This window comes from Hemitrygon akajei, chromosome 31 (assembly GCF_048418815.1).
Source record: "Hemitrygon akajei chromosome 31, sHemAka1.3, whole genome shotgun sequence".
NCBI lineage: Eukaryota > Metazoa > Chordata > Chondrichthyes > Myliobatiformes > Dasyatidae > Hemitrygon > Hemitrygon akajei.
The window spans coordinates 12,844,934-12,857,140 of NC_133154.1; the positions used below are offsets into that span (position 1 = coordinate 12,844,934).

Genomic DNA, 12,207 nt, shown 5'->3' on the forward strand with positions numbered 1-12,207 from the left:
CTGAGCTCAGTCACACTGGGTGAAGTGGGGGAGGGGGGCAGATTGTAAAGGAAGACATGGTGGGTGAGCAAAGAGGGGAGATAACACGGGGGCAGTCCATGTGGGTGAATGAGTTGGGGTAGGACCCAGGGACAGTCCCTGTGGGGGAGGGAGGTGAAGGTGGGATAGAACCCCGAGGCAGACCCATGGGGAGAAGGGGGGATAGAACCCCCGGGCAGCCCCATTGGGGGGGAAAGGGGGGATAGAACCCCGAGGCAATCCCATGGGGGGGGGGAGGGAGGGGGGATAGAACCCCAGGCAGTCCCATGGGGGGGGGAGGGGGGATAGAACCCCGGGGCAGTCCCATGGGTAGAAGGGGGGATAGAACCCAAGGGTGGTCCCTCATGGGGTTAACAGGGGAAGTACCCGGGAGCAATCCCTTTGGGGGAGGGACAGGGGAAGTACCCTAGGACAGGTTGTGGAAATCTTGAACATCACACACAAATTACTGGAGGAACCCAACAATTCAGGCAGCATCTAAGGAGGAAATAAGCCATCAACATTTTGGGCCATGACTGTTCATCAGGACTGGAGGCAGAAGCCTGATCAGGAAGTTGGGGAGTACAAACTGGCAAGGTGATAGGTGAGGGGGTAGGTGGAGGGATGAGGCAAGCAGCTGGGAGAGGTGACACGTGGAAGGAGGGATCCAACAGATTCTAACAGTCTCACTTGCCTCGTCCCCGTTCCAGGTTGCAGCATCGAGAACTCCTGCCCGGGGTTGTCCGCGTGTGCAGAGTGCGTTGCCATTTACAAGGCCGTCTCAGAAGGCTGCACCAAGTTCAAGTCCCTGGCGGTGTGCAGGTAACGACTCAGCGGGTCTGTTGACCTGCGACAGAGCAGCTGTAACTTCCTGCGGTTGCAAGCGCTGGCTGGACGTCAGGCCCGGAGTCCGGTGTGGGACGTTCTGAAGGAAGATCAGACTGCAGTGGGGGGGGGGGGGGGTTGGAGATGGGATGGAGCAGGCGATCGAGACCAGGGGGATGGTCCCACTCTGTGACTCCCCTGTCTGGAATGTGCTGCCTTGCAGAGCAATGCTTGGCTGAGAAGGGAACTGAGAGCGGGGGTGCTTGCACCAGGACAGGCAAGAAGTTGAGGTGGGGTGGGAGGGGCTCCTCCACAGGACAGCCGGTGGAATCCGATACAAGAGGATCAGAGTCTTCCGGACAGAGGATTCCGCAAACTGTGAATGGGATCACTTGGTTAAAGAAAGGGAGTGATGTGAGAAGAGAAGGGATAACACACACACACACATCACACACACATCACACACACATCACACACACATCACACACACTTTAACAATGGCATCCTGACCACATTCTGCTCTCTTACAGTGACAGAAGGGACTACGTGCCCTGTGGTAGCTGCAGGCAGGTGCTCAAAGAGGTGAGGCCGCGGTCTGAATATATTGGCAAGTACTATTATTAATGCGCTGAGCTGAAAACTCAACCCCCCCCCCCAGTGGAAACTACACATGCTGGGAGTCTGAAATAAAAACAGGGAAATGCCACAATCACCCAGCAGATCAGGCAGCATCTGCAGGGAGAAAGGCCCAGTGACTGTGAACTTCCACCTGAAGCAGTATCTTTCAACACAGGAGCAGGAGTGGGCCACTCGGCCCCTCAAGCCTGTCCCATCATTCAGTACGATCATGGTCGACCTTCCGCTGGTGTCATCTTCTGTGCCAGTTCCCCACGTCCCTCAATTCTTTCACCATTCAATAATTTGTCTACTTCTTCCTTTGGTTGTGATCCAACCTCCACTACCCTCCGGGACAAAGAATTCCAGAGATTCAACACTCTCAATGATAAATGACTGCTGCCCCCTACTGTTGTAACTATGTCTCCTCGTTCCAGGTTCTCCCAAAAGCAAATGTTTCAATAGGATCACCTTTCTTTTAAATGCCAAAGAATACAGAGCTAATTCCTAAACTGTTAGTGACTGGACAACCCTTTCACCTCATGAATTAACCTTTTGAACTAACTCCAACGCCAACATTTCCTTTCTATATTAAGGAGACCAGAACTGAGCATAAAAATCCAGATGTGGCCTCACCAACACTTGGTACAATTGTAACAATACTTCCTATTTTCTCACTCCAGCCCTCTTACAATAAAGTTCAACCCTCTATCTCTCTTCCTAACCACCTGCTGCCTGTACCCGCTAACCTTTGGTGATTCATGCACAAGAACATCTAGGTCCCTCTGTACCTCGCTCACATGCAATCTTTCTCCAGTTAGATCGCCATCTACCTTCAGATTCCTCTTACCAAAGTGCCTAACCTCCCACTTTCCCACATTAAACTGCGTTTCTCCAGTTTTCGCTCACTCACTCAATCTACATCACGTTGGACAATCCAAGTATCCTCACTGAAAGCATGCTCCCAAATGATCTTGAACAAACTTGGCTACCTGACTTCATCAGGTGATTAATATCAAATCATAAATAGGAGACTGAAAGGAGATTTGATATATTTATACAAAATTATGATGGTTACAGATAGGGTACATGCAAGCGGGATTTTTCCACTGAGGTTCTGTGAGACTAGAATTAGGGTTCATAGGTGAAGGGTAAAAGGTAAAATATTTAAGGGGAAAACTGAGGGGGGGGAATTTCTTTACTCAGAGGGTGTAAGTGTAGAACAAGCTGCCAACGAAAAGTGGTGGATGCGGTTTAATTGCAACATTTAAGAGAAGTTTGGCTAAGTACATGGATGACAGGGCTATGGAGGGCCATGATCTATGTACGGGTTGATATGACTGGGCAGAATAACAAGTCCAGCTAGATGGGCCAAAAGGCCTGTTTCCGTGCGGGAGCGCTCTGTGATTCCACAAATAATTGACAACAAGAACTTAGCTTTGGAGCACTCCTAGTTACATCACTCCAATGTGAAAAGATCTGTGAATTCCAACTCTAATCCCGATGATGGGTCTTGGCGCAAAATATCAACTGTTCATTCACCTCCATAGCTGTTTCCTGACCTGCTGAGTTCCTCCATTTTGTGTTGTTCAATTAATCTCAACTCTCTGGCTTTTGAGCCATTAACCAATCTCCAATCCATCCCGTTACCATGAGCTGTTATTTCATGTACCAACCTTTGTACCATCTGAAAACCCAAATATACCACATCGACAACCCCCCCCCCTATTGTTTCTGTTACGTCCTCGATGCTGGCCGACCTGCTGAGCACCTCCAGTGTTCTCCAACGTTGTTCTGGGTCTGCCAGTGACCACTCGAGTGGCCTCCTCCAACACTGGAGGTAACCTCCCCCTTCCCCACCCCGAGACCGGCTTCTCCTAACCCCCCCCCCCCCCCCAGCAAAGCCTGGGATCTGCTCCCCGGGAATAAGAGTCCTGTTTCAGAGAATGCAAGAGTTGAAAGAGAAGGCAGCAATACTTTGCCCTGACCCTCTCCACCTTTCTTGTGGCAGTTTGGAGACAAGACAGAGGTCCACATGATCATGCAGGACGGGAGCCGCAAGACCATAATGATCGCCGACCTCCTGCCGATGCCCTTCGGAAAGTAAGGCCAGGTAGCGGGCCAAATGCCGGGTGAATTCCCGGCCAATTTGTTTAGGTCGGGAATGTCATCCCGATAAGTACGGATTTAGTACGGCATTTGGGACCACTTTTTCACTTGGATTTAATTCTGCAGGAAATGGCGCTGTGCTGCTGATCATGATTGTACCGTTGCCCAGAAACTTCAATACACATTCATACAATGCAAATGGTTCAGTGTATTCACTTCGGAATGCAAAATGAGATGCCAGAATGGCACTGAGTGTTTACATTAATATTTCACTGGTGAAATCCTCAGTCTCTACACATCTTGCAACTGTTAGTTGAGAGAACTAGAAAGAGCATCCAAGAATGCGTATAAGGAGAAGGTGGGAGCGGAGGATGCTATCACGTATTTGCTGCACAAATCATTCTCTCACCTAGAGGGGGTCAGTTGTGCTGTGAGGATTACATTCCTTGACTTCTCTAGTGCCTTTAACACCATCCAGCCCAAGATCTTAAGGCACAAACTAACGGAGATGGGAGTAGACTCTCACATGGTGGATTGGATAGTGGACTACTTGACAGATAGACCTCAGTATGTGAGGTTGGGAGACTGTAGGTCTGACACAGTGGTCAGCAGCACAGGGGCGCCGCAGGGAACCGTACTCTCTCCGGTCCTGTTCACCCTGTACACATCAGACTTCCAATTTAACTCGGAGTCCTGCCATGTGCAGAAGTTCGCTGATGACACGGCCATAGTGGGGTGTGTCAGGAATGGACAGGAGGAGGAGTATAGGAAACTGATACAGGACTTTGTGATATGGTGCAACTCAAACTACCTGCGTCTCAATATCACCAAGACCAAGGAGATGGTGGTGGACTTTAGGAGATCTAGGCCTCATATGGAGCCAGTGATCATTAATGGAGAATGTGTGGAGCAGGTTAAGACCTACAAGTATCTGGGAGTACAGTTAGACGAGAAGCTAGACTGGACTGCCAACACAGATGCCTTGTGCAGGAAGGCACAGAGTCGACTGTACTTCCTAAGAAGGTTGGCGTCATTCAATGTCTGTAGTGAGATGCTGAAGATGTTCTATAGGTCAGTTGTGGAGAGCGCCCTCTTCTTTGTGGTGGCGTGTTGGGGAGGAAGCATTAAGAAGAGGGACACCTCACGTCTTAATAAGCTGGTAAGGAAGGCGGGCTCTGTCGTGGGCAAAGTACTGGAGAGTTTAACATCGGTAGCTGAGCGAAGGGCGCTGAGTAGGCTACGGTCAATTATGGATAACTCTGAACATCCTCTACATAGCACCATCCAGAGACAGAGAAGCAGTTTCAGCGACAGGTTACTATCGATGCAATGCTCCTCAGACAGGATGAAGAGGTCAATACTCCCCAATGCCATTAGGCTTTACAATTCTACCGCCAGGACTTAAGAACTTTTTAAAAGCTATTATTAATGCTTTTTGAGATAGTGATTTAGATGCATATCATATTTTTTTTTACTGAGTTAAGTATTGTATGTAAGTAGTTTTGCTACAACAAGTGTATGGGACATTGGAAAAAAAGTTGAATTTCCCCATGGGGATGAATAAAGTATCTATCTATCTATCTAAACAACCGGGGTTGAGAGTAGGAGTGAAGAAAGACACAGAAGGGGGAACCCAGTGGCAGTCCAAGTGGATGATGGAGGAAGGGGTGGGGAAAGAGGGGAAGGTGGTGCTAGGGGGAGAAAGACACAGGGAGAGTGATGGTAGGAGATGGGAAGGGAAGGAAAGTCGAGGGATAGGAAGAGAGAAAGGAGGGAAAGTCGAGGGATAAGAAGAGAGAAAGGAGGGAAAGTCGAGGGATAAGAAGAGAGAAAGGAGGGAAAGTCGAGGGATAAGAAGAGAGAAAGGAGGGGGAGTGAGGATGGGAAGAGAGAAAGGAGGGGGAGTGAGGATGGGAAGAGAGAAAGGAGGGGGAGTGAGGATGGGAAGAGAGAAAGGAGGGGGAGTGAGGATGGGAAGAGAGAAAGGAGGGGGAGTGAGGATGGGAAGAGAGAAAGGAGGGGGAGTGAGGATGGGAAGAGAGAAAGGAGGGGGAGTGAGGATGGGAAGAGAGAAAGGAGGGGGAGTGAGGATGGGAAGAGAGAAAGGAGGGGGAGTGAGGATGGGAAGAGAGAAAGGAGGGGGAGTGAGGATGGGAAGAGAGAAAGGAGGGGGAGTGAGGATGGGAATAGAGAAAGGAGGGGGAGTGAGGATGGGAATAGAGAAAGGAGGGGGAGTGAAGATGGGAAGAGAGAAAGGAGGGGGAGTGAAGATGGGAAGAGAGAAAGGAGGGGGAGTGAGGATGGGAAGAGAGAAAGGAGGGGGAGTGAGGATGGGAAGAGAGAAAGGAGGGGGAGTGAGGATGGGTGGGGACTGAGAGGGACTGAGATACAAAGACAGGGACAGAGACAGAGAGACACACACGCAGAGAGGGAGGCAAAGAAAGCAAGAGAGAAAGACAAGGAGACGCAGGGTCAGAGAGACAGAGAGAGAAAACTAGAACAAAACAGAGAGACTTGTTAATACTGTGGAATGCAAGAACAGCTCCGGAGAAATGAAACCAAAAGAAAAGTGCACTGGCAGTATTTAACAAGGGAGTGTACAGAGAATCTACTAAACTATTACTGCTGCCCTTATCCCTAGGGCTCTGTTTGACTGATGTTCCAAACATCGCAGGTCCCTCCAGGAACACTCAAGCACAAACATAACTGACACTTCTTTGGCAGGCAGAAATCCAGAAAGAGGAGTTCATAATTCACTCTGCAAATTCTCTTAACTCCTCTGACAGTGAGACTAACCTTCTATAATTACTGCGAATGGGAGGTCACCTGCTGTTGACACTTTGCAGAGGACAGAACAAAAGAAAATATGCTGGTCCAGATGCACGTCAGAGGTATGCACCCAGTGCGGAAGCAGATGATCGCCATGCCCGTGTTACCTACGTAGGCGTACCTACAGACTGTTTAACCCTTCAGCCTCCCCCGTCGTTCCAAAGATCACAGCTAATCCAAGCATAACCAGTTTCTTAAAAGGCAGAATATGCCTGTTTTAGGTAGCAGACGTTGTCTGCTTGTTACCACAACAAGGATTTGTCCAAGGTCTCCACCATCTTTCCCCAGCACCCAACCACAGAAACCCCAAGAACTTCACGGTCAGTCACAGGGACTTACCTCCCGAGAGTGGTGGGCACTGGTCAGCTCTGCCCGCGGACTCGTGGGCCAACTGATGACAGTTCCTTTCGCAAATTCATACTGGACAGACCCAGAGGGAACACAGCTCCTTAAATGGTGTGGTCCGAGTTGCCTATTCCCTCTGGATCCTTGAAGATGTAGCCAAAACTTGAAGGAACAGAGCTTGCAAGGTGTGGAACTCTAATGCCAAACACACACCTCCACCAATAATGGAGCTCAAGAGAGCACAAGCTTTAGTAAAGGATGGTCGGACAACACTGGGCTTGGGTGTGTACATATTTACAACTGCAAAGCACGTCACCAAGGCAAACTGAGATGCAAATAGCTCTGTAACCAAGATCCCAAGCTAAATATAAAAACAGAAAGCACTCAATAATCAGGTCGGGCAGCATTTGCTCATGTTACTGTTTCTGTCAATGAAAGGTCATCCTTAAGTAGTTTCTACTGCCACAGGGGTTGCTCAACTTGTTGAGTGTTTCCAGTTCTGTTTCTTAGTTCAGAATTCCAGCATCTGTAACTGAAAATCAGAGCTAAGAAAGCAACCTACCTCACCGGAAATTGAGCCGAGATAATCCACGTAGATCCCACCGGCAACCCACCTCGGCAGAAACCGCGTGGTGTCAGAACAGTGCCGACCTCCTGCGGACATCTCCCTTCCTCGGAGGGCCAGGAGATTGCTGAGCCCTACTATCGATCGATAATGCCGAGGCTAGTGATGATTAAGTTTACGTCCACAGCTGCCTTAAGTGCCGTCACCCACACCCCACTGTGGGGAGGGAGCAGAGTCACTCACCAGCCCCTTCTGCCTCAGTAACACCTTAAATCAACACTGCTTCATTAGGGATTATATCTGTATGCTTCACCATCTTAACAGCACCAGCTCCAACCACAGAGTTGAACCCAATTATTATCCCCAAAACAAGGTCTATAACTCCTCAGTGTGGAATCTCAGTGAGTGTGTCATAGAGTCTACCACTGATTGAGTCCCTAAATCCATATTGACCCCATTGTCTCTGTTACAGACCACATCCTCTTCCTCCCTCTGCTACATGGTGTAGCAAGTGTCCTAAATGGGCTAACAAGGCCCATCTCCTTCAATTTCCACATCTCCATCACATTCCCACCAACAGGGTCAATGGCATAGAAGGTCTTCTGTCAAATCTGGACAATGGACCAGAATCTCTCATTATCCCAAGGAATAGCCCCACCGACCCCACCCTGAAATCCAGGCAGTTCACATTTGTCCCGCGATAAGGTGGGGAAGACGGGAAAGAGATCTCCAGGATCTAGGGTCCATGCAGCTGTACAATAACAAACCTCATCCCATCTCAAAGCCTGCATTCTTTGTTTTCCAAACTCCCAATTACATAGATAATCAGCATACCTGACACCATACACCTACACAATGCAGGGAATATTTATGCCCTACCTGTGACATTGGAGTTTCCAGTAAATAACCACAGTTTATCAGAAACACCATAAAGGAGGTTATGCTGAGCTCAGAAAGGTTACACCCAAATGGGTACACCCACTTCAAAAGTTGGGGAGAAAAGAGAGGGGAGAAGTGTGAGGGGGAGGGGAGCAGAGGATGCGAGGGGAGTGGGAGGGCAAGGGGAGGGGAGGGCAGAGGAGGAGGGCAAGGGGAGGGGAGGGCAGAGGAGGGGGCGAGGGGACGGTGGAGGAGAGGAGGACGAGAGGATGTAAGAGGGGAGGGGAGAAGGGAAAGGCAAGAGGACAGGATGGATGCTGGGGGGGTAAGTGGAGCGCACTGACGGAGGGAGACGGACGAAGAGTGCTGAGAAGTGGGGGGCAGGTACAGAAACGAGGGAGAGAATAACTTTGAGGGTGTTGGGGGTGGGGTGCAGGATGAGGATATGCAGCAGGGACTGCCCGAGCCTGAGGGAATTGCTCTCATTTAATCTGCACTACCGAGCGATTTATAGCCCTCCAACCCCGCCGGCGGAGGTCGGGACGCAAGGCGCGGGAAAGCCCGAGGCTCCGGCCTGCCAAGCCGGGTCCTCAGCTCAGTCTCCCGCAGCCCTCAGGTTCGCCGAGTAACCTCACTCACCCTCTATCCACCGCCTCCAAGTTCTCCTCACCGCCAAGAGGACGGGGATCAGGCCGGTTCTCCGAGCAAGCCGGGCGGCTCGTCGGCGTAACGGAAGCGGCCAACCTCCTCCCCTTAAGTCCCGCCCGCCTGTTGCTCCTTTGCCCGGAGACCCGCCTACTCTCTCATCTTGTCTCAGGAACCTGGGGACCTGTCCGTCCCTCATCAGGGAGACCTGTCCGTCCCTCACCTGGAGACCTGTCCCTCCCTCACCTGGAGACCTGTCCCTCCCCCACCTGGAGACCTGTCCGTCCCTCACCTGGAGACCTGTCCGTACCTCACCTGGAGACCTGTCCGTCCCTCACCTGGAGACCTGTCCGTCCCTCGCCTGGAGACCTGTCCCTCCCTCACCTGGAGACCTGTCCGTCCCTCGCCTGGAGACCTGTCCCTCCCTCGCCTGGAGACCTGACCCTCCCTCACCTGGAGACCTGTCCGTCCCTCCCCTGGAGACCTGTCCGTCCCTCACCTGGGGACCTGTCCGTCCCCCACGTGGAGACCCGTCCGTCCCTCACCTGGAGACCTGTCCGTCCCTCACCTGGAGACCTGTCCCTCCCTCACCTGGAGACCTGTCCGTCCCTCGCCTGGAGACCTGTCCGTCCCTCGCCTGGAGACCTGTCCCTCCCTCGCCTGGAGACCTGTCCGTCCCTCCCCTGGAGACCCGTCCGTCCCTCACCTGGAGACCCGTCCGTCCCTCACCTGGAGACCTGTCCGTCCCTCGCCTGGAGACCTGTCCCTCCCTCGCCTGGAGACCTGTCCGTCCCTCCCCTGGAGACCTGTCCGTCCCTCACCTGGGGACCTGTCCGTCCCCCACGTGGAGACCTGTCCGTCCCTCACCTGGAGACCTGTCCCTCCCTCACCTGGAGACCTGTCCGTCCCTCACCTGGAGACCTGTCCCTCCCTCACCTGGAGACCTGTCCGTCCCCCACCTGGAGACCTGTCCGTCCCTCGCCTGGAGACCTGTCCGTCCCTCACCTGGAGACCTGTCCGTCCCTCACCTGGAGACCTGTCCGTCCCCCGCCTGGAGACCTGTCTGTTCCTCACCTGGAGACCTGTCCGTCCCTCGCCTGGAGACCTGTCCGTACCTCGCCTGGAGACCTGTCTCTCCCTCACCTGGAGACCTGTCCGTCCCTCACGTGGAAACCTCTCCCTCCCTCACGTGGAGACCTGTCCGTCCCTCACCTGGAGACCTGCCCGTCCCTCACCTGGAGACCTGTCCTTCCCTCACCTGGAGACCTCTCCCTCCCTCACGTGGAGACCTGTCCATCCCTCACCTGGAAACCTGTCCGTCCCTCTCCTGGAGACCTGTCTCTCCCTCACCTGGAGACCTGTCCGTCCCTCACGTGGAAACCTCTCCCTCCCTCACGTGGAGACCTGTCCGTCCCTCACCTGGAGACCTGCCCATCCCTCACCTGGAGACCTGTCCTTCCCTCACCTGGAGACCTGTCCGTCCCTCATCTGGGAGACCTGTCCGTCCCTCACCTGGAGACCTGTCCCTCCCTCACCTGGAGACCTGTCTGTCCCTCACCTGGAGACCTCTCCCTCCCTCACGTGGAGACCTGTCCATCCCTCACCTGGAAACCTGTCCGTCCCTCACCTGGAGACCTGTCCGTCCCTCACGTGGAGATCTCTCCCTCCCTCACGTGGAGATCTCTCCCTCCCTCACGTGGAGACCTGTCCATCCCTCACCTGGAAACCTGTCCGTCCCTCACCTGGAGACCTGTCCGTCCCTCACGTGGATCTTTGCAGAGTCTATGTGGTCACGTTTATGCACACAAGCGCTGTGAGGTACGGGTACAGAGTGAAACTTCCTGCAACTGCATCAGGCACTCAAACACGAACATACAAATCCTGCATAAATATTGCAAGGCAAGAGAAAGACTGCAAAACAGGGGCATACGTTGGCAGAATCAGAGGCAAGCCATGGTAGTGCAGTCCATAGAGACCAGTTGCTGAGATGAGGATAGGATTGTGCAGGAACCTAATGGTTGAAGGAAAGTAGCTGTTGCTCAGCCTAGTGGCCGGAGACTTCAATCCAGACAGTGACAGTGACAAGAGGGCACGTCCCGGATTCTGCAGGTCGTTTCTGGGGCAGCCTGTCAATGGTAGGGAGACCCGTGCCCACTTTTCCCCGCAGCTTCTTGTAATCCCGTGTGTGGGAGTTGCTGTGATGTGACCAGTCTAGATACTCTGATCAGAAATCTCCTTAACTTCTTTGTGCCGGGCCCAGGACATATTGACCGCCATGTTAATGCCAAAGAATTGTCAGTCAGCCCTGGCAAAGGAGATGGACCGAATTGATTTTATTACTTACTTCCTTCATATACATGAGGAGTAAAAATCTTTATGTTACATCTCCTTCTAAATGTGCAATGTGCAGTTTATAGTAATTTATGATGAATATTATGTTCAACAGGACAGTCAATATAACATAGAAATACAATCGTATCAGCGTAAATTAATCAGCCTGATGGCCTGGTGGAATAAGTTGTCCCAGAGCCTGTTGGTCCTGGCTTTTATGCTGCGGGACCGTTTCCCGGATGGTAGCAGCTGGAACAGTTTGTGGTTGGGGTGATTCGGGTCCCCAATGAAACTTCGGGCCCTTTTTTCACACCTGTCTTTGTAAATGTCCTGAATAGTGGGAAGTTCACATCTACAGATGCACTGGGCTGTCTGCACCACTCTCTGCAGAGTCCTGTGATTGAGGGAAGTACAGTTCCCATACCAGGCGGTGATGCAGCCAGTCAGGATGCTCTCAATTGTGCCCCTGTAGAAAGTGCTTAGGATCTGGGGGCCCATACCAAACTTCTTCAACCAGCTGAGGTGAAAGAGGCACTGTTGTGCCTTTTTGAGGTAATTTACAAGGACCAGCACCCCATCCCCTCTATCCGAGAGTCTGCCCTGAGCTCCCCAGATATAAACTGACAGGGTTTAGGTGGAGGAGATAAAAGATGCCATTTGGCTCACGGAGGTGACCAGCTGAGGTCAGGACAGACTGGACGTTGGCGAAGCAGGCTACACACCTGCGGGGGCCCTGGTCACCGGGGATGCTGAAGGGCCTCGGGAGCGCGGAGCCCGACAGACCAACCTTACGTACGAGGGGTGATTGATAAGTTCATGGCCTAAGGTAGAAGGAGATGAGTTATACAGCTCTCGTTACATCACATGCAGGTCAACTCTTTGAGTGATTATGCAGGAAGTTTGAAGTTAATAAGTTCTTGGCCTAAGGTAGAAAGAGATGAGTTACTAACTTCAAACTTTCTGCATAATCACTCAAAGAGTTGACCTGCATGTGATGTAACGAGAGCTGTATAAGTCATCTCCTTCTACCTTAGGCCATGAACTTA

At 52.0% G+C, this 12,207-nt stretch overlaps 2 protein-coding genes across 2 annotated transcripts in view; one reads left to right on the top strand and one right to left on the bottom strand.

Annotated features, from left to right (window-relative positions):
- Positions 1–4,230, top strand: part of LOC140719072 (cytidine deaminase-like) — a 36,391-nt gene extending 32,161 nt beyond the window's left edge. The window contains exons 3-5 of the mRNA XM_073033448.1: positions 729–840; positions 1,374–1,425; positions 3,470–4,230. Coding sequence (XP_072889549.1) covers positions 729–840; positions 1,374–1,425; positions 3,470–3,565 — 260 coding nt within the window. The 3' untranslated portion in view covers positions 3,566–4,230. The remainder of the gene's footprint in view (positions 1–728; positions 841–1,373; positions 1,426–3,469) is intronic.
- LOC140719071 (uncharacterized) overlaps positions 1–8,944 on the bottom strand; it is a 98,419-nt gene extending 89,475 nt beyond the window's left edge. The window contains exon 1 of the mRNA XM_073033447.1: positions 8,825–8,944. The gene's annotated coding sequence lies outside the window, so the exon portion shown is untranslated. The remainder of the gene's footprint in view (positions 1–8,824) is intronic.
- Positions 8,945–12,207: the final 3,263 nt, after the last annotated feature.